This window comes from Myripristis murdjan, chromosome 7, assembly GCF_902150065.1.
Source record: "Myripristis murdjan chromosome 7, fMyrMur1.1, whole genome shotgun sequence".
In the NCBI taxonomy this organism is placed as follows: Eukaryota; Metazoa; Chordata; class Actinopteri; order Holocentriformes; family Holocentridae; genus Myripristis; species Myripristis murdjan.
The window spans coordinates 34759272-34782548 of NC_043986.1; the positions used below are offsets into that span (position 1 = coordinate 34759272).

General features: G+C 39.1%; 2 protein-coding genes across 2 annotated transcripts; both read right to left on the minus strand.

Moving 5' to 3' along the window:
• Positions 1-3805: 3805 nt before the first annotated feature.
• nppa (natriuretic peptide A) lies at positions 3806-14301 on the minus strand. The gene is made up of 3 exons (XM_030056130.1): positions 14191-14301; positions 4951-5269; positions 3806-3865 (listed from the first exon to the last, which is right to left on the minus strand). The coding sequence occupies exons 1-3, from the start codon at positions 14299-14301 to the stop codon at positions 3861-3863; spliced, it is 435 nt and encodes a 144-aa protein (XP_029911990.1). The 3' UTR covers positions 3806-3860.
• Positions 14302-17211: 2910 nt separating this feature from the next.
• nppb (natriuretic peptide B) lies at positions 17212-20805 on the minus strand. The gene is made up of 3 exons (XM_030054843.1): positions 20677-20805; positions 19842-20127; positions 17212-17396 (listed from the first exon to the last, which is right to left on the minus strand). The coding sequence occupies exons 1-3, from the start codon at positions 20788-20790 to the stop codon at positions 17212-17214; spliced, it is 585 nt and encodes a 194-aa protein (XP_029910703.1). The 5' UTR covers positions 20791-20805.
• Positions 20806-23277: the final 2472 nt, after the last annotated feature.

A 23277-nucleotide genomic window follows, 5' to 3' on the forward strand; every position in this document is an offset into this window, starting at 1 on the left:
CAGACCACAGGAGTATACACCTGAAGAAGTTCGGACAAATACTCAGGTGCCTGACCATGCAGAGCTCTAAAAATTAAAACCAGAACTTTAAACTGGATCCTATAGCTCACTGGAGCCAGTGTAGGGATGCTAGAACAGGAGTAATATGACAGTCTTTTGCTGCTTTAGTTAATAGCCTAGCAGTGGCATTCTGCACAAGTTGGAGGCGATCAATGGAGGTTTTACTGAGACACAGAAAAAGGGAGTTATAATAATCCAAGCACGATGACATGAATAATCACTTCTAATTCAACATTTGATACAATGGAACTCAGTTTTGCGATATTCCTAAGGTGAAAAAAGCATGTGCGGGTCAGGGCCAGAATGTGTTTGTCAAGGTGCATGGCCTGGCCAAAAATAACTCCAAGATTTCTCAAGCTAGAGCGAACATTTGAATTCAATGACCCAATACGGCTAGTCACATTACGGGGAGTGCCTTCAGGGGCGACAATCAGGACCTCAGTCTTAGCTGCATTAAGCTGAAGGAAGTTATTAGTCATCCCGTCATTGATTGTAAACAGACAGTCGTGCAGTACGTTCAGATTGACGGTACTGTCAGGATCAAAGGAAAAATACAACTGAATATCGTCGGCATACATATGATAAGAGATACCTTTAAACCCACTGATAATGTTGCCGAGATGCAGCATATACAAGGTGAACAGAATTGGTCCTAATACTGACCCCTGAGGCACACCACACGACAAAGGGACTGACTCAGAGGTGTAAGGGCCAGCAGCAACGGAGAAATTTCTACTAGTGAAGTAGGAGGCAAACCAGTTAAGAGCGCTGCCAGAAATACCTATGTGGTCACTGAGCCTATCAAGCAGGATCTGGTGGTCCACTGTATCGAAAGCGGCACTGAGGTCGAGCAGAACTAAAATGGTGGATTTGCCACTGTCGGAGGCCATCATGATGTCATTAGACACTCTTAAAAAGTGCTGTCTTAGTGGAGTGCATCTGACGGTAACCTGATTGAAATTTGTCAAGGATGTTGTGTCTATTTAATATAGTGACTAGCTGATTTGCAACCACCTTTTCTAGGATCTTAGATAAAAAAAAAAGGTAATTTAGAAATGGGCCTAAAGTTGCCGGGCAGTGAAGGGTCCAGGTTGGGCTTTTTAAGAAATGGTTGAACGACCGCCTGTTTAAAATAAGAGGGTGATCACTTGATGCACGTGACCATAGTTGCAGTGAAATGGTTTTGTCATCCTTGAACAAAGATAAGAAATGAGCAAAAGAACTGGACATGGAAGCTAGCTAACCAGGTACTTTTTATGGCCCAGCAACAAGCTGACATTATTTGAGTGGTAAATTGATCAGGTAAAGCGGTCACAGAGCATTTTTAATGTGAGCTGCAGTGTTAGATTTTAATTATTTAGGTTGGAAAGAAGCAGCAGAATTCAGCAGACCCAGTCCAATCAGGAGAGAAACATGCAGATAAAAACATCCAAGTTTTACATACCAGGTTAGAGCACAGACTATGACAGGGATGTCTATGACAAAGACTATTTATCCCCCTTAGAGAAAATGCATTGGATCCATAATTCATATGTGGACGAAGGGTTGTAATCAACAATATGTACGCCTGACTTCCGAGGCCTATTATGAGCAACCATGATGGCGCACAATGTATATATCAAACATTCCTTATTTTTATCACATCTCTGCTTAATGTTTTATTTAAGAGAATATTTTTTTTAAAATAAAAATTGTATGTTTATGATTTTATGACTGTGTCGTCAATGGGCCAGCATCATGCAGTTGCATTACAAAATGGGTGTCTTGGAAAATAATATTAGGTAGTTTAGCCATTGTTCACCTGTTACTTTAAAATGTTTTTTGCTGTTGTTGTTGTTTTTGTTGTTGTTGTTTTCTGAACCGTCCCTCCTTTTGAAATACTATGAACAGCAGTGTATCTGTACAGGTGGTATGCATCATATGAGCTCACAATATACAGTGGACAAATGATAAATGACCTGCTCTGAAGCCAGACTTTAGGGACTGTTTTGCCAAATACATTTTGTGACATGTTTTTCATTCATCTGTTGTGGAGATAGGCATTGCTCTGTGCTTGTTTTTTTTTTGTTTTTTTTCCTATAATTGCAACAAATACTAAAAGCAGGTTATTGGCAAATCATTGCTGTCATAGAACAGAAAAACAGAAAGACCTCTGTCTTGTGCCTTTATTATTGTTCAAATAAAGGTCCTTCTGTTTTGTCAAGCATACAAACAGTGCATGCATCATTTTTTCATGAACAACTTTTTGACCAAGAGTTCCCTTTTTAAGCTTTAGAGACACTTATAATAAAATAACTTAAGATTATACTTTTAACATCACCTTTTCTGGGATTCAACCTCAGCTGACACAGGTTTTCAGCTTCGTTCCAGACACTGAGGTTCATTGTTATTTGCAATAAAATGAGACCTTTTCTGGCCAGGTGTACACTTTGATAGACGCAGTGCTTTCTGCAAGGTCCAGGTCGTAGTTTTCCACATTTGTCTGGCACTGAGAATGCAGCCCACCTTGATAAAGTGGCCAGTTAGTAATCAGGTCAATCTTGCCCATGGTGGAAAGAAACTGTGCACCTGTCCTTATCACCCACATCAGCACATTATTGCTGGCATGACAGTGCTGCCCCACAAGGCTCTATTCTGTGTCCTACTGAGTTTTCCAAGCCATTATGAAGCATCAGGTGAAAAACTTAGGTAGATCATTTCAGGTTTGATTACTTTGATTTCTGTGAAGTTGTTCCTCTTGAGGTTGTGCACCACCTCTCTAGTCGATCGTTGCCATCTGTGGAAATGCTTCAGTGAGGTGTGTTACCGGAGCATAATTGATGTCCATGATCATAATCCAACTGGGCAGGGTGGTGTGACAGGGTTTTATTTTGTCATAACCTACAGTGACATCTCCTTCTTGCTGGTTGTCAGAGCATATTTACCCCACTTACATATCACAATAGGTATTTTATGAATGACTCACTTTCCCTATATTAATATCTATTCTTGTCCAACAGAAACTGGTTTGGAGGCAAAGTAAAACAGCTGTAGTATTTTTCATTGTCTGCGTGATTAAAATTCAGTTTTTTCCTTATTTTTCATTATTTACAAAATATAAATCAGATCAATTAATTATATGCTACTATTTCAAAGGTTTAATACTAAATCTAAGAGCAAATTTGTGATTTCAAGGCATTATATTGACTTCTGTTTCTTTCATTGTAACAGCCATTGCATTTTGTTTTTTGCCACCCAAAATGTTATGTAAGGCAAAAAGATGCTTGTACAATTGGTGTCACAGTCACCTACATGACACAAGGTGTCAATACAAGAAGAGTCAGCAGAGTAGACTGACTTCAGGGGAGAAACCTGGATTGATGATGCAAATGGTGGTTTGAATGGTTTCAATGTGAAGACAGAGTACAGAGAGAGGCAGTTCTGTCTAACGGTGTGGGCCTGTCAAAACCACCGAATTCTACACACACAAAAAAGATGTTCTTTAATCTTTGTTCGGAACACATACAAGTTCTCATGCAGCCAAGTTGTATCACTTTGGGTTGTAATGTTATACAGTGTGTGTATAAACACATGCATATCATCTTAAAGGACACAACAGTTACTGTGTTTATTGAATCATCTTACTAAATAGGTTTGAGCAAAGTTGGCAGAGCCTATTTATCACTTCAACCAAAGGTATACATAGAGACATGCAGTAAATAATGCAAGTTTACAGTGATAGTTATTCCTTCTTTTTATTCAGGTCTTCTTTGAGAGATGAAAAATCTGCAATCAAAGGTGAATCCCAAGAAACTGTCAGCCTACCCTGAAGGAAAAAAATAGCAGAAACATAAAGTGGGAATTTGCACAAATGCAGTTGTTGGTCTTGTAATAACCTTTTTATTTATTTATTTATTTTTTCAAAGCATGCTTGTTTGTTCGAGGTTCTAAAAGTAAAAAGATTGTCACATTTTTAGCTCCTCCAATTTTCAGGAGAAGAAAACACTTGGAGAACAACTGATGAAACCTCCTTAACATGAACCGTTCTGTTACCTTCAAATTTACTTAACATTTTTTATCAGCTGGGGTCAATTTGACCCCAGTAATTTAAACCTCCAGAAAATGATAATAGTAAAAACTGTTCCCCAAGTTTATGTATCAGGCACTTTATATGTCTTGCTGAGAACCTAAATAGCCCTTTAAATAAAACATAACCCCAAAGTTCATGTGGGAATTATGTTTCTCCCTCCCAAATGTCATATGATCTGGACTGGTTCTGACACTACGACAGATATGGTCACGTTTGGTGAGGACCTTAATGTAAAGTGAAGTTTTTTGAAAATTATATATGGCATACTATAGTTCCTCAGTGCCCAAAACAAGTATAACAAATGTGTGTAAAATGTTGATATTTCTTATATGATTTATATCGCTAAAACAGCCTGGGGTCAAATAGACCCCAAAGAACTACTGAAGGGTACAAACTATGTCCAGGACATTGAAAACATGTCATCATGTTATTTTCATGTTTGCTCACTTTTTGGCATTAAATTAGGAAGTCATTAAATATGAAGCAAAAAAATATGCTAATCATGTATTACATGTGTACATTAACCACTGAATGGAGTCAAACTGACCAGAAGGATAACTGGAGGATTAAAAAGCAAAATGTTTTACATTTCTACACTACATACAACTACTCCACATACAACATTGCAACCCTCAGACTATTCAAGCCAAAACATTGTTTTTATTATTAAACTTTTGTGTTTCAAATATTCCTCAGAAGAAGCAAGAGAATTGCTTTATTACTTTTCTTTGATGTAATCACACAATCAGCCCTTCTGCTACAGTAACATAATGTGCACAAATGACTTCATTTTCTTTTGCCATGCCCTGCAGCCAACTTACCTCTTCCATTGTTGCATCCCAGACCACTCGCGTTTCCAATCCGGTCCATCCTGGCTCCAAAGCACCCGGACACCCTGCTCCTAGTGGACATCAGTAGTTCCTGCAGCCGACTCCTCTGACTTGGAGTCCAGCTGTGACTGTCAGCTGCTGGTTGTTGCCTTTCTAATATTGAAGGTTGTTGTCCGCCCTCCTGGTCTGAGCTCCATCTTGGGCCATCCTGGCTGTGTACAGGCTCTTGGTTCACCCCTTCATAGTCAGCTTCAGTGTCCTCCTCTTGAGTTGCTTCAGATAGGGTCTCTTCAAACTTCCCCAGCAAAGACTATTTAGGAGAGAGGTAGGGTTTCAGGCAAAAAAAAAAAAAAAAAAATGTTTTGCTGTCAAAAGCCAAAATAGCTGTATTCTGTCAACACATTTTGAGCAAATCATATGCAGCTGAAACTCCCCTCAACTCCATCTGCATGTATAATTTTAACATAGGGTTAGCAATACAGCACCAGTTCCACCAGTCACAGATAAGCTAAAGTCATGTAATCACTGCTGATACATACTAACTTCCCTCTTCATATTTTCATGGCTTTGTAATAAAAACTGCCGGTTATCCAGCTGAATAATGGATTAAGAAGCATTAATATACTATTTTTTGAAAACGTTTATATATCAGTCGACACTGAGACTGCTAAATTTAAAATGACTGAACATGTATTAAATTAAATAGTGCTCTTTGAAGTAAATTTTGATGTTTCTTTTGTTGTTGCTTTTTAAGGATGACCTAAATATGCCCTCTCAGTTGTGTTAAAACAGATATGAAAATGATTAAACAAAGAGTGATTGTAACATTCTGACACTGACCTCAAAACTATCAGCATCATAATATATTTTATCTGATAGTGTGGGATCATTTTTTCCTTTAGGTTAGATCTTACTCAAGCTTGTGGCACAACCACAGAACTTAAACTGGACGTCTGACGTCCTGCTCAGGATGGGATGATCAAACGCTGTTACCATGTCATACTGCTGGTTTTCAGGTTGCACATCGTCTAAATGTAGGGAATCTGACAAAGTGTTGTCACTTCAACACTTCCGGACTGATTAACAACTGAAAAGACAATGGTTAGTGAAAATCCAGAGAATATAGGCCCATATTTCAAGGTAAAACAACATATTTAATAACCCCTTAGCTACCATTTGACAACAGCTAACGTTAGCATTCAACCACTTCCCAGCAAAGTTGTCCGATTCCCCACGTTTACGCAACCTGCAACCGGAGAGTGACGTCAAGAGTGACGTCAGGCAAAAACGTCCACATTGTGAATATGGTCCATTAACATTTCTTTTCTGCTTTCAGCAAGCAGACAAAGCACAACATCTTCTCAAGAAAGTGGGTCACACTTTACTGCCCTATACACGTGTATAGTCACTGTAGCAACTAACCACAAACACCTTTTTTTTCTGAACGAGTCAAATGACCACAGCAAACAGTTCAATGACTGTTCCACCCCATTCAACTTCTGTGGGTACAGTTACCTCAGTACTTTGTAACAATGGAGCTCCTTGTATTTGACAGTAAGTCATGAAGCCTGTCATATTTATAAGTAAATGATATTTGTAAGTATTTGCTATTAGCAAACAAATGTTGGAACTTTGAGAAAATTTGAGATAAAGACATAGGATAAATTATGGGAAAATAAATGAGCCATCCATACACATATATTAGCATGGGTTGGATTTTGTTGTCATATGTCTCTCATCTCTTTTCTGTTTCATTACTGTACCTCAGCTATCACACAAACTATCAATACAATTACTTGCTCTACTGTCTCCTCAGGAATACTATAGGACTTGGCTCTCTGGGAAAAAGCATACAAATACCGTATTGATCTAAATATAAGACGATCCTGATTTTAAGACGACCCCTCTATTTTAATACCCTTTTTTAAAAAAAAATATAGCCTACTTTTTATATGGACACTCTGCGACACCAGCCCATACTAGCTGTAAACTCAGTGCGGGGTATGCTGAGCTCTGTGGCAACTTCAAGTGCTTTTTGCTGCATCACAGCCCTCGTAACGGGCAGTCCTTCACTATGTTTCTCATTCACAAAATCGCACACCCTCCTGTCAGTCTTGTTGAATCGACCAGTTTTTGGAGCACAAAAAGCCCTTCTCTGGCTGTGGGCATTTTTTAGCTCTTCTTTCTGAGACTGCCACCGTCTCACATTGCACTCAGGGCCAGGGTTAAGGGGTTAAGGGATGTTTATTTACCTCGACAGTTTCGGAGGTAACTTCAGAAAGCATCCAACTGACAGCCGGAGTGGCATGTCAGCTGGCTGCTACATTCAACCGGGTGGTGGCGCACACTGGCCGGCCTACATGATGCCGGCCGGTGCCTCGGCCGGCACTGCGCCCACCCGGTCAGGTCTGCCGGATCTGACAGGTGCGCGGCGCACACAGACTGCCATATATACCTTTCATCATAAATCAGCTTTTGTTTATACGCGGTTGCAGCAGCACCATGGACAGCGACACAGACAACATGGTTGATTATTGATTGCGTGACGTGGCCATTCGCCGGTAATCGCGCTGCGCATTAATCGATTTTGCGGAGGCAGGAGGAAAGTTGCATGATTTACGTTTTATCCACATTCGTGCGCTGCATGCGTGACCGTTCATGTGCTTGTGCATGAACACCAATACTGTGCTGGAACACACCCCTTCCAACCGTGCCAGAGCGGGGAAAGTGTACTGTATTCAAGCACGGAACATATGCAAGTACAATACATGTGTATTTGCTTAGACCCCCAATATTAGACAAGGGCATTTTTTTCAGGGCATTTTCAATGGAAAAAATATCGTCTTATATTCAGATCAATACGGTATCACCAAGCTGGCACTGCTCAGGGACAACAGAAACTTAAAATTTTGGTTGAAATCATAGTTCAGCATAAAACTATGTTTTTGACTGAAGTTTGTTTGAGGTTGCTCAACCAACAATTAGGTGAGTTATAGAGTCTATGCCAGGCATGTACATGCAAATGTATGAGCTCTTAACATGCACAAGCTGTTCTCCTTCATAATACACATAAACTGAAGTCTGAAGTGAACATGTTTTTCCGTAAGGGGAAAACAAAGGTAATGTTATGTTGAGGAGGGTATTTTGAAATAGAGGAATATGTGCACTACTACTACATGTGGCTCTAAAAAAATGGTTTTATGAAAAATAAATTCTGCCAGATTCTCTTCAAAATCTTCCACTGCTACCATTTATTTACACAAGATGAAAAAAATATGTCTTCTTCATTGGTTGTTCTTTAGCAGCAGTTTTCTTGACCTGAAACATATGTCTTGTGTAGACTATATCAGGCCATTCTCATTCCCAGGTCGTCAAGTACTGCAGTTTGGTCACACCCTTGCATCTGATACCGATGCCAAAAGCACCCATTACAAGCCAAAGGCACTCTTTGGTGTCGCTATGAGATGCAGGGGAGGGAGACATAATGCACAAGAAAGTCCGTGATGGGAGTTGGTTGGGGTGATTGCCAGGCATGTAAGCCACAGGACCCAAGTTCGATTCCCATTTCTAGTGAGACCTTTTGTGTGTGACCAAGATCAAGTCCAGTTTCCATTTTGTTGCCTAAAGCTAACCTTTCCCTAACCTTAACCAAGTTATTGCCTGATCAGATGTGAACAAGGCATTACCAAGCTGCAGTATTTGATAACCTGGGAATGAGAATTTGTTGACTATGTAACCGGTCATATCAAACAGGCTTTCCCTTTGACTCCTATTCAATAGGTGGCTACAAGCGCCTCTTGTATTTCTATTATTCTACTAAAACTGCCTTCCAGTGCCTAAAAATGCACAACGTTTGTCACATATTAATTCCCATTGCCAAATGACACCCACCAAATGTTGGGGCAAAAAGTCCTCATGATAAATTTTAAAATGTATTAAAAAAGATAGATAGATAGATAGATAGATAGATACTTTATTCATCCTGCAGGAAATTTGCAGTTTTTCAGCAGTATCCACAGATTACAGATTAAATAAATCAATAAAAAAGAAAGAAAGAAAGAAAGAAAGAAAGAAAGAAAGAAAGCGGAAAATCCTTAAAAATCCCCCCAAAAATATTTCTGAGTCTGATTCTGATTCTGAACTAGGTCTAACTAGTTCCACATACTTTAAACAAATCAAAAAAGTCATCACATCATCTACATCCAGACAAATCACAAGTGCTGTAGTTTGACTTGGAGACTGAAAATGACTGCTGTCATTGCTGTCTGCTGCTGTTGAAACTGTGAATTACATTTTTTCTTTATTGTGTCCAGCTACTACTTGCAACAGCCCAGTCCAGGGTCAAGAGTGTTCATGTCCTCCCAAAAGCAGAAATAATGACTGAGACAATGTGACCATACAGTGAACATATTAGCATTACAATTAGCAACAAACTGGTAAAAGGTTACAAGAAAAAAACAGAAGATTATATGAAAATTATATGGAACCTATTTAGAATTATTATAAATATAAAAAATAACCCCTTCTTTGAAATTGGTGTTTTTTGACAGGGCAATCTTGTTTCTCCAGTGTATCCACACCTTAGACAAGCCTAAATCACACTGTGACAACCAGATTTGTGAATGCACACAGTGCAAAATACGTCAAGAAATCATACAGCACATCATAGCATGAAAACAAATAAAATACAAATGGCACTTAGCACAAATATAAAACAAAGTGCAAAATAAAGTAAAACATTGTACCTCATTGGCTGCCTGTCATGAAAAGAGGATCTTGAGTCCTTGACAGTCTTTGAAAGTCTGTGACTGTCTGCTCGGGTTTCAGATGTCAAGTATGACTTTTAATACAATACAGTGGAGTCTCATGAAACACCGCTCACCAGGTGCAACACTTCCTGGTCTTCCTGAACGTGACCTTATGTATATGACTTAGCCTCATGTAAGGTAACTACCTTGTGAATAAGTCCTTCAAGGTAAACTGATCTAGTGGATGGTGTTCCCTTGTCAAGTGTAGTGTCACTGATTGGTAGCTTCCACCATGCTATTTGGACTAGGGTGAACTTCTGTAACTCTGGCGAGCTTCCATTAATTTCTTGGTGAGTTATTATCTTGTAGAATCACAATGTCATCTAGTTGTGAATTCTGTGTTGTTGTTTTTTTGCCATTTTTGTCATTTTTGAAGATTTAGCGGTGTTGGGCAGTAGCGGCATTACAAGTAGCGACGTTACTAGTTAAACTACATTTCTCAGTAGCGTGGTCGTAACATCACTTTTTTCTAAATCAAATAGCTTTTAAGTAGTGAAGCTATTTTACTGATCAAATAGCGCAGTAGCATCCACAGAAACTACATTTTCCCAGGCATTTCTAAACCTTAAACACAGCAGAGCTTTTGCTGCGGTTTGAAATATAACTTGGAGCAGCGGGTGACGTCACCGCCGCTCACGGACCTGTAGGTGTAGCAGACAGCCGCTCTTCTGTTTGATGTTGCGTACAGAGGAGGAGGGAGATGCCAATATTGAGAAACTTCTGTTGTGTCGTGTGAACAAGCACCTGTTGTAAGAAAGATCAGGATGCCTGGACTCCATATCCAGTAATAAGGAAAAAACATTTGAATGCAGAGGTAGAAACTTGTTCTCTCTCTCTCTCTCTCTCTCTCCCTCTCACTCACACATAATTTTTTGCCAAGCTGTTATTGTTCAGAGCAGAGTTTCTTCTTTTACTCCTGTGGTTTGAGCCACGTTATTGAGTTTAAACATTGTCATTTACACATTGTCCTCCAAATGTGCCCTAATTTTAGCATACATGCAAACACAGGTGTGCACACAAACACACACACACACTAACATATATACACATTCCCCCACATTAGCATGTACACACCACCTGCTTTTTGTCATTATGTGAAGCATGCTGTGTGTTTTTGTTGCCATGGTTTGTAGCAGTAAAAGCAGAGAGCAGAGAGAGAGCACAGCTTCATAAACTACTGAAGTGAACATTTTTTTTGCCTGACTCTCTGTTTGACTGACAGTTTTAGTAAACATAAAGATAGCAATGACTTGGAATGAAGTCAGTTCAATGTTAAAAAAAAAATAAAAAAATAGCTTTGATGTAAAGCTACATTTTGTCACTGTATTGTAGCTTAACTTGCTACATTTCTCTGGTGGGTAGCTTCAGTGTAGTGAAGCTTCATTTAACGTAGAGTAACTGGTAGCTTAGCTCACTACGTTCTTCAAGTAGCTTGCCCAACACTGAGATTTAGCAGGTATTCTCACTTCCATCTTCGGCAAAATTCATTGGCTAAAAACTGTACTCTTTGTCAAGATAGAGATCCTCTTTGCAGAACTGTCCAGGAGGGGGTAGAATAATTGATGACTTCATGGTTAGAACAAAGTTAGGAGTGAGAGGTTCTGTACCAGTGGGATCATGAAGATGTTCAACAGTTAGTGGCCTGCTGTTGATAATGGTGATTTTTTCATAAAGAAACATACTCAGAGTTTTGGTGTCGAGCCTGCTTGCGGACTTGTTGAGCATAGCAGTCAAGTTGCTTCAGATTGTGTCGATTTGGCGCTCCCACACTTCATCCATTTGGCTTGCTTATGGAATATTCATTACAAATTCGCAACCAATTGCTTTTTGACGTTCATGATCAATCCCCTTGAGCAGCTCAGAAAACTCTCTCCTAGCACCCATGAAATTTGTTCCATGATCACACCTTAATTGGCGCACAGGTCCTCTGATGGCTATAAGCATTTAAAACGCATTCATGAAAGCATCTGTTGTCAAGACGTCAAGTGTTTCTATGTGTACTGCCCTGAAGCATAAGCAGGTAAACAATAATCCATATCATTTTAATTCCTTTCTTCCTTCCTTTAAAATGAAGGCCACAATAATTAAAGGAAAGTGAGGTCTCGGTTCCCTCTTGTGGCGGATTTTCCATATGTTGAACTTTTGTAGGTCTTCTGTATCTTCTAGATTTTATGTACTTTTTATGATCAGACTTGAGGCATGGAGGGCTTGCATGGTGACTGGCAGAGACTGGGAAATGAATGGGGAACTTGTGGGGTTAAGAACGTGAAGTTCTTCTGCTGATTCAACATTATGCAGCAAATCTGTTGCTTCAAATTTTTCTTCAAGTTGATCGTAGACTTTTACCCAAACTCTTGCAGCGTTAAACTTCTTCACTTCTAGGTGTGCAAGTTTTCTAAGCTTGCCTTGTATTATTCTTTGTCTAGCTAGGTTCTCAGATTCAAATTGTGCCAGTCGTTTATTTTCAGCCTTTAGCCTTTGAAGCTCTGTTGGATCCCTTTCTTGTTCATCCAACTCTGCCAAAACTGCCAGGGATGTTGCTGCTTCAGCTGCAGCCTCCTTTCTTTTGATTGAGTGTATGCTAGAGAGGGTAGGACTGCATTTTGATTGATGAAACGATGGTCTTGATAGGGAACCTGTTGAGTCTAGGATAGACCCAACATCAGGCCAAGGTTCCTCCTCTTCATCTGTTGTATGGCCTTGAAGGTGTCTTTCTGCCTTTTGAATGATGAATCCTGAACGCAATATGCACTTTGCACTGCAGGTCTGGTTCAGCACTCTGCATACGATATAACTCCTCATAAATGACCTTTACCTTGGAACAGGTACTTTGCAAGTTCTTAATCAGGTCCTTCATTTCATCCTCAGAGGCCTCATCAGTCAATATTTCTTTTCCTATTCTTGCATATCTCCACCTCTCATCAACGTTGTACACTCTTCAGCCTTTCTTCTTGAAATTCTCTTCCCTTTTCTGCTAAGGTTCGGGTTCTTTTTTTTTTTTTTTTTTTTAATTCTTGGCATTTCTGCTTTATTTAGAGAGAGAGACACACAAAAGGCAGGGGAGGCAGGGGAGAGAAGAGAGATGACATGCAGCAAATCGAATCTAGGAAACTGTGATCAGGACTCAGCCTCTTAACATGGTATGTGTTCCTCTCCGGTGTGCTACCAGGGCACTAGGTTTTGGGCTCTTTCACTTCTTCATAGCCTTTCCACTACTTCTAGAAATTCACTTAAGTTGCCCATTAAAGTTACTTGCTTTTCATAAAACTCCCATTTTCTTTTCCTTTAAAACAAATCTTGATTTCATCATGCAACAATGTCTTTTTCTTTAACTTTAACTAAGAATGTGTTCACTTCCTCATGGCTTTAGTTCCCCTTTAAACTGAACATGACATATAACAACCTCGAACACCAGCACATTAGATTTATCCTCAAATATGTAGGCTAAGCACAGTGGCATGCAGAGTTGATAGACATGAGTTCTTAGCGGCAATTTCCAAGTTAAACCACTTCTCACACCATGTTATCTTGACTGTTGTGGTAGAGCATTTCTTGGCTTTGGCTTGAAACTTTGCGCCTTCCACACAGTCTAATCACCGTCGCTTGCAGTTGCTATGCCAACAATGTGTGATGGGCTTTGCTTATCTGATTCACTGGATCTTCACAGGGTCATTACCCACTGTGGTCTTGACATCTCTCCTGCCCACGTTGGGCAGAAGAGTTCTCACTGTAGCTCTCAACACAGACACGGGTCAGTTCTTTGAAACAGGTGTTTATTGACTGGGCTGTCTTGTTTCTTTGATGCATCCACACCTTACTCAAGCCTCAATCATGCTGTGAGAACTACATTTGTGAATGAACACAGTGCAAAATAAGCCAACAAATCATACAGCACATCACAGCATTAAAACAAATGAAATACAAAAAAAAGTGCAAAATAAAGTAAAACATTGTACCCCGTTTGGCTGCTTGTCATGAAAAGAGGATCTCGAGTCCTTGAGAGTTTCAAAATCTATGACTGTCTGCTTTGGCTTCAGATGTCAAGTATTACTTTAAATGCAATGGAGTCTCATGAAACACCGCTCACCACGTGCAACACTTCCTGGTCTTTTGAGAAAGGATCCAAATGTATGTATGTATTTATTATTTTAACTTAACAAATACATTTTCTGTACATCAAATCACATCATATTTAAGTTTTAACCTTACATCAGATGAATGATTTATTTATTTATTGCATGAAATTATGAAATCAATTATTATTAATGATGCATTATGAACACGAAGCATTTATGCAACAGCACTTACAATACCAATGTGCAAGAGTGAGATAAAACCTCAAAAAAGAAAGAAAGAAAAGAAAAGAAAACAAGAAAAGCAACAGAAATGAAAAGTGATACAGAAAGAACATGTTGTTTATTACCTTAAGCTGGGCCAGGTCACTGGGGGAGTAGGATCTTCCCAGTACATGGCTGGAAACCAGTGTGTGCTGATACAGCAGGGCCAGCAGGCCCCATAGGACCACTGTCCTCATGTTGTCCTTTAGTCCTTGTTCACTGTGGCTCGATCTGCTGTACTAGTCATACCACTGCTATCGATGCAGGCTTTTATATAGTTACTAAGACACACAGACACACACACATCCTGCAACAGACAGTCAGGTGTCAGTAGCTCATCATTTTGTAGATTGTGTCAAGTGCATTCTGACACCTCCACATGATAACATGGCTGGTCAAATGTCCTTCTAAGTGTTGCTTGGGTGATGGGTGATGTGTATGTGTGTGTGAGTGTGTACAGTATATGTGTCTGTGTATTGTCATGTTTACCCAACAGTGCCGTGACCTCAGGAGCCATCTTAGAGGTCTGAGCTCGTATGTGGTGTGTTTTGACAGGAATGCAGCATCCACCATGCAAATACTTAGCATTGTCTGCACTCTTAAGCTTTACAAATACCAGAGTGGGTTAAAAGTGGGTTCTGTTGTTCCATGACTAAAGGAAGGCATTTCCCCTAATCCTAATTTTAGAGATCACACTAAACAAAAAGTTGAAGTAAAGACTGTGTATTTCACTGTCATAAATAAATCATAGATATTGTATTTGTATAATAGGTGATGAAGTCTTCCCATTAATGTAGGGCAAACATAATCTAGTTAAAGGTTGTCACTAGTTTTGGTTTACATTTAATTTTCAGGTTTATTTTCCATTTCAGTTTTATTTCAGTTCTCATTTCAGAAAGGTTGCCAAAAAATTATGATATAAATGATTCATTTATACCAAAAATGACACACACACACACACACACACACACACACACACACACACACACAAAATTAAATAAATAAAATAAAAAGTATTACACGTTAAATTCACTGGAACCCAGGATATTACTGTTATTATTAGTAGTAGTAGTAGTAGGAGTTGCATTTTGCTGAGGTTATACCAGGGCCTATCTTTATCAGAGTTTTTAGAATTATACTTAAGAATGCTCTCTGAAGACAACTTAGGAGGAAAGTAGGCCTTTTTCTATAGGAACACACCTGTTCTGAGTGGAGTGTAGGAGTGTTACTTTAAGACAGCTGGAGCTACCACAAAAAACAAAAAGCTGACATGATGTGATCAGTCACAATTCAGCAATTGAGCCTACCTTTGCCACATTAATAACTTAATTCATTCTTTAAAGTCATTCTGACAGTTTCTCAGTGGCATTATATGCTAAACATGCAAAAAATCAAAAATCTGTGCACTGACAAAATATACTAGAAATAAAAATGAGGTTACATATTGCATTTATTGACTAGTGCTTGATTATCTACATTGGTTTGGGTTAGCACATAGAGGACAGTAAAGTGGGTCACATTCCTCTGATAGTGTAGGGCAGTAACATGTTACAGTATTTACACGGTAACACTTTATTTTAAGGTTTTTGTCACAAGTGTTAGTTAATATGTAACAAGACCTTCATAAGTCCTTTATAAGATGCTTATTAACATTAATAAGTGCTAATCTAAGTGTTGTGGGTGTAAAGTTGAGGGTGAATGAACAGGCACTTGAGCTCTTCTCATAAATTTTGTGAGCAACATAAAACAACAGGCAGCAGCACATTCTCTCTCTCCTGTTCCACACCCTCATGCCTTCTCTCTTCCTGTCTACCCCTTCACCCGGAACTGAACATACAACAAAGTAAATATTATAATCACAATGAGTGCTGAATATGAAATAATTTAGGCTATACTATCCAATCAGTAATTTAAGTATAGCTACAGTAAAACAAAAAAATTAAACACTTAGTCTACATGAATATATAGATTAACTTACTTCCTTGCTAAAATTCACCCACTCATGCATGAATTATGAAAGCCTGAGTCAAGATTTTTTTTCTTATGTGTTTTTACTCTTCTTAGGGCATGAACATTTTTGTGAGTCTCCATACTTCTTTAAGGATGCAGGACTGGTATTGCCATGTCTTTATACTAGTATTAATATGTTTTCAGCAACAAGAACTGACAGTCTCTGCATAAACCTCAATGGGGGGGAGCAGCAGAGAGCATTCTAACAGCTGATATGCAATTCCACTATAGAAACCATTGCATTTAGGAGAAAATGACTTTTAAACAGCTGTCCACTGTGGTGACCACTCTGCGCCAGAGGGTGAACTCTTACACTAATAATACTATATAAGACTAAACCTAACCTTTCCCTAACCTTAACCACATAGTTTTGTGGCCAAAATCAAACCACATGACACTGAGCCCAGTGTGTCTCATCCCGACTGCAAAGGTTGCGTTTGGCATCAGTGTCAGACACGAGGTGAATGCATCGTCATTTGACAACATAGAAATGAGAATGCATTGTCACACCCCAGTTTGTAACTCTCTGTTGGAGATTTCTGGAGGATAAAATGTTGTAAAAAGAAACACCTACACTATCGCACTGATCACAATTAAATACAGGCCGCTTCCAGTCATGAACCAGGCCACATTACATATGTATACCTACAATATGTTATAAAAATGTTGATGTAAAGTGATGGAGTGCATTCTAAGCACTCCATCACTTAATATAATAATAACAACACTTTAATAAATCTCTAAAATAGGCTGTGTAATTTCAATAGATTTATACTCATTATTATAATCTTGTGGCATTATGTGTGGTAAAAATGAATGTTTTTGCCTTTATTTGTTTGTTTATTTGTTTGGGAAAGCTGATAGTCAGAGCCTGCAACCTGAAAATGGCTGTTCAAATTCTGTAAAATGTGGGTTACTGGGATTAGAGAGGAGTGTGTCTGCTTTACTGAGAGATCTGTAACTACAGATCTTATCCAAACCTGTCAGCTGTCTCCTTAGTCATTTGAAACACTCTCAACAAACATCTTTAACATGAACCACTCAATGACCAGATGACGAGCTTTTGAAATTAATATGGTGGGTGGGCCTTCGCATCCTCATCTGCCAGGGGCTGGCATTGGCACTTCAGTGGATCTGGCCAGCACCCGTCTGGGCCTCTGGGCAGGCGCGGTGCCTTGTGGATGCTGCAGTTCTCTGGGCGTGGCACTCTGGGTGCCTCCATGGCCTGGGGGGGTCGGTCGGGTCGCCTGGGTTTGCTGGACCTGGGCAGCGACTCTGAAGTCTGGGGATAGCTCACTGGCATGGTGGTTCAAAAGCTCACTAGCATGTTTGACTTGTCACTCTAGTTCCCAGCGAGTCCTATCCTAAACATCTGATGGATCCCACTGAAAGGACTGAATCACTTCCTGAAATAATCTGGCCATTTTTCATTTCATCATAGAGTTTCTTCTATATCAGACACAAAGCAGGTTTATTCTTACCTTACATGTTTCAGCGGTAAGCTTCCACTGTCATCAGAGGTGTCACTAGGTGGTGTGTGACGTGTCTTTATCAGCTGATGTAACTCGTAGCCTACCTGTCAAATTTGACAGGTCGGCCACGCCTCTTGCCGTCACTCTGCCGCTTTCGTACGCTGTCCCAGGTTGTGGAGAGCATGTAGGCCCCCTCGTCCCAGTTGCTTTGTGTCTGATACAGATGAAACTTTATGATCTATATAAAGTTTTTAAATTTTTCATTTCAGTTTAGCTCTCACAGTACTGCCACACTGTAACTGAGAGTTTTGCTGAATTTTTTTTTTTTGGTGATGTTTTTTTATCTGGATAGATTATTAACTATGGTGCAAGTTTCATGAGTCTCGCTTTGTTGGACTCACTGAGTGAGTGATTCAAGTCATTCATTTGCAGGAGGAATGGGGTGTGAGCTGTAATGATTTAACAACATTGGTCTTGGACTGCAATTCAGACATATGACATTGTCTAGATTGATATTATATGCATAGGCTAACATTTAACATTATTGCATGCAGTGCCGCAAATGCATGCAGTTTCATTTTGAAAAACAGAAGATGCTCAGTGATTCACTGAACACACAGTAAACATGAGACCTGAGAGATAGACATTCACTGAATTGCTCAAGCCCCCCTCCCTCTCCCCTTCTCATGTCTTGAAGTCTCTAAGTAGGAAGTAGTACCAAATCTTTTATTAAATAATTAGCTGTTGTGAAAATGTACAGGCTGTGCATAATAGGACAGGACTTTGTTATAGCAGCTTTCAGTTTGCAAACGGTATCTGTATCCAACTAAATTCTCAACTCAGTGGTTTACCCTTCACGACCATTGTTCTCATTTCACTAGTTGGTGAGCTGAACTGAACGTTTGGCCATGTTTCAGTTCAGTGAGTGGGGCTATACAGTCAGACCTCCTGTCAAGCACTAAGCAATTCAGTGCAGAAATCTTTTGAATTAATCTTTCTAATGAACTGATTCTGATGATTCACTATACTAAAAAGAAGTGTTTTCCCCATCACTAGAACTAGCTATGGTAACAGAATGCACACAGTCTAAGTTGGTAGTAATTTTGCTGGACAGTGAATAACTCTGCTGAACTCCCTGACTTACAGTGTCCAGCAGTAAAATAATCACTAGGAACATCAGGAATCAGTCACTTGGCTCAGATGGTTTAGGGATCTTGGGGATGGATTTAATAATAATGGTTGGATTTTTCCATATAAATCGTTTACTATCTTGATCCCACCTGGCTGAAAAATTGGAGTGAAAACAAAGGGCAGTGATTCCACAGAATGCTTGAGTGCATTACCATTGAGATTATCAGGACCTGGATTATTGTATTTATGTTACATCCTTTGAAGGGTCTGTTTAATGGTTATATTATCATCAGCTGTCATGGGTGGCTTAGTCACTGTGGCCAAAACAAGAGAAAAACACATTTAATTGAACAGCTATGTGCAACTGTAAACATTTATTAAATCATTCAGCAGTATATAAAGAACCATTTCACATCAGTTCAAATAAATACACTAATAAGCAATGAACAAAACTTAATAAATACGAGTCAATAAATAGCCTTTCAATAAATATCCTTTGGTAGAGACGTAGTATTTCCATGTTTCTGATGGTAAGACTTCATCTTCTCTTTGGGCCTGCAAATAATAACACAACATCAGCATTATCAAGGTTATTCATATGTTCCCCTGTTTCAAAGAACACTTTGTCTGTGCCAAGAGATGAGGGTAAAGACACCTATACTCATTTTACACAGTTTTGTTTGCAGTTTACTACCTCTTTAGTCTGGCATAAACATTTGTGAGGTAAATTCATGGTATGTATCATAGCAACTAGTATGAACCTTATGCAAGTTTTCAGATTAGGTATGTGAAAAACATTATTTTTGCTAAACCTGGTGGCCCAACAGGTAGTCAAAGTCCTACATTTTTATTTACCAGTATACCATTGGCTGGATGATACCTTCTTTTTTTTTTTTCTTCTTTTTTTTTTTTTTTTTTTTTTTAACTGGGTTTTATCCTCATGTCTTATTCTCCTTGTCCTCCAGATGGACCACCGATGCAATCACCTTGAAGCTACTGTAGCCCTGTAACTTCAGTACAGTACTATTAGCCCTGTAAATTACTGTTGTAGAATTATTGTAGTCCTGAACTTTACTATGCTGGAATTACTATAACACCAGAACAGCAGTTACTGCAGTCCTTACTGTATCTGCCAACAGTATTGCAGCCCAGAGAGCTCATGGAGCCAATCCTGTCCATCCGTCGACCGAAGCAGCCGGAGGACCTCTTGGAAGAGTCATTCCGGACAGTCTTCAGGTTTTTGGCTGATAGAAACTCTCTGATTGCAGCCTCATCCAATCCAATACCAGGCCGCTCAATGTCTGCAGTCTCTTCCACATTCAGTTCGCGAAGACTTTCCCTTTCTGCAGGGACTTCCTGGTTGACCTCAGTCTGCTCAAGAATAGAATCTTCTAGTCTGTGAAGGAGCACCTGCAAAGCCCAAATAGATATAGGTCAGGCTGCAAAAAGCTTGAAAGACCAAATTAGTAATAGATTTTCAGTAACACTTTACCTGAAGTACACTGTAATAGATCATCAACTACATAGTTGCACCATAGTTTACTCTACCATATTTTTACCTGTACATTACCATGTCAGAAGGTGTATCTCAAAATCTACTTGGTGGATCAACATGAAATTTTGTGACAATGTTAATGTTGCTGATGTTGAGATTGAAAACTCTTAATTTTGGTGACCTCATGACCTTCCCTTAGCACCACAAGCAGGCCCAACAAGGAATCTATGGTCAAAATAACAATAATTTATTAAGTAGCCTGTTGAATTGTAGAATCATTTGTTCCCTGTACGGGGAAGATAATAGTAGAGAGAGTACAACCTGTGATTACAATATTCACTCACATTAACCAATAGGTTAATTGAATAATTGTAAAACTAAACTATTACTCATGTTGCTCCCTGGAACCTCCTCAAGGTTGGTCCCTGAACACCAGTTTGAGAAACACTCATTTAGAGATTTACCTTTAAGATGTCAACATCATTGTCGGTCAAGCCATTGCTGATGGGATATGCATCAAGAAGCTGCAGGCTTAAGAGCACGAGGAGGATGCAGAGAGGAAAGGAAGGAAGATGCATGTTTTTCTGTGAGTTTGTCCTGGTGCTGGGTGAATATTCTTTTGCCTCTTTGCTCAGTAGCTATTTGTATTCTTGACACCCGAAGCAGCAGCATGTGGTCTTTTATACTTAAGCCTGACATGCAGAGCTATGCCAGGAATTGGACTTGCATTCCTGACACCTGATTATGATAACACTTGCTGTCAGAAATTACTCCTTTTAAAGCTTTGTGTCTTAGATATGGGGCATAACTATGACATAGTCCCTTCCATAGGGTAGGCTACTTTGTTTTCGAAACATACTTTGACCCCAACACCTCTCAGTGTGGGAGACTGTTGTCGATGAGTTCCGGAAAGTCAGCGTTTGGTAAACCAATAGGTGTGACGGTGTTACTAAATTTGGTGCTGTACGTGATTGTGACAGAGTAGCCTAACGGTTAGAGAGACAAGCCCTTAACCGGAAGAACTAAAATCCCTACCAGCTCCAGGACTGATCCTGACCTCTGACCTCCCTGTGGAGGAGGCAAGTGTAAAGACTGATTCCCTAAAGGGAGCTAGACATTAATGCATTACATTAATATTAGACAGTTTAATTATGTCTACACCCAGAAAAATAAAGGTGCCAACTGGAATGAAAAATGGTTCTTCAGAGTGATGCCAGCAATGGTTTTTCTAAGAAGAGAGAAGAGAAAGGAAATAGCTGTGATTCTCATTTCTTAAAGGAAACTTAAAGGAGTACACAGGAGCAGAAAATAGTTCTTCAAAGTGGAGCTATAGGAGGATTTCTATTTCTAATGCCACAAAGAACATTTCACGCCACAACTTAAACCACAGGAGTAATTTCTTAAATGGTTCTTAAAAGAATCCCCAAAGGTTCATCAAAGACCCACCAAAAAAAGTTCTTTGAAATGGTAAAATGTTTCTATAAAGAACATTTTTCAAAATAATCTGGTTTTCAACCGAAGAACTGTCCACTAAATTAAATGGTTCTTCAGCAGTGGATGGCTCTTCAAGGAACCATACAGAAGAACCATTTAAGGACAATTATTTGTCTGTGTGTAGGTGGTTATGCCTGCCATAAATACTGGTAAAAAGTATAAGAACCTCAAAGTAGTTTTTACTCACAAGCTTGTCTCACACAAAGTCTTTTGAACACTTGTTGTAAACTACAGTGTATTTCCCATTTCCTTAGTTTTCACGTCCTTTGTCCTTTTAGAATCTAATAACATTTTATCCACGTATTTGAAATGGTAAAGGAGTCCAAGTTGAAAGATTTCATTAATTCATATTATTGCAATAAGTACATATCGTAAAGTCAGTGTCTACATCTCTGTTTGTGTACTGTACCTGCTGGTTTTAAGACAAAAACCTTCAGTCACCATTGACCTCTAGTAAGAGTTATGCAGATTAGATCTGCCCCAGAGAGCATGAATTTATGCTATTTCTCATCCTGTGAGACTGACTAATCATAGCTAAAATGTGGCAGTCAATTCAATGTTGGTACAATCCTTAGCTTATAATCTTTATACACTCATATGGTTTCACAAAAATAAGTCAAGATCAGCATAATTGTAACCCAACCCATTATATCATCAGTATGTGATTAGCCTGTAGGTTTCTACAGGTTGAAAGATACACCAAATAATGTGTAGAAACAAAGCAAAAACAATTACAAACAAAACAGTTTATTAAAATACAACTAACTACATAATCATAATTCTAGAAGCTGATTTTCCAGAGAGCTGTTAATATATTGTATACACAGACCAGAAACTGTGAAAAGCAAAGTTTACATGTATCACTCAGAAATGCTGGTTGAAACATTGCACATTTCAGTAGAGGTTTGTTACTGAACAATAACGCCAAATATTAACGTGCAGCCTACCATCAAATTCATGATTTGTCTTTCATGGGATAAGAGAAAGATACTCATGCTCTTTCCTGTTTTATCTTGCATCTGGTTTTATTGACAAAAAAAATTACATTTGCTATGCACATATATTTAACTTTTACTTGAATATATGTGAATCATACAATAATGTACTGCCACTGGTATTTATTTCAGTCACTTTATTTATTTTATAATTCTAATGTCTTTGTACAGTTGCTACTTCATCTACTAACCCTAACTTATAACCACACCTGTAGTGATGTAAGCACACCTGTAACATAACCACACCTGTAGTAACATAACTGTACCTGTAGCAACATGTAACCACACCTGTACTGATCCAACTGAGAAAAAATGTTTGTAAATTTGAAGGTAAGAGGAGGAGCAAGCATTAGAGTCGGTGCTTGTGACTGCCTGCAGCAGGGATGTTAGAGGTGTTCACATTTCTTTGCATGTGTGACATTGAGATTGATTATGCACACGGACTCTGATCAAGCACGATATAGTTAACCTGCTCATGGCTTGGGGGGTGTGGGGGGTGAGGGGTTGGGGGGGCTGATGGCAAAGCTGTGTGTAACTGTCTCACTTCGGTAGCTCACCAAAAAAAAAAAAAGTATC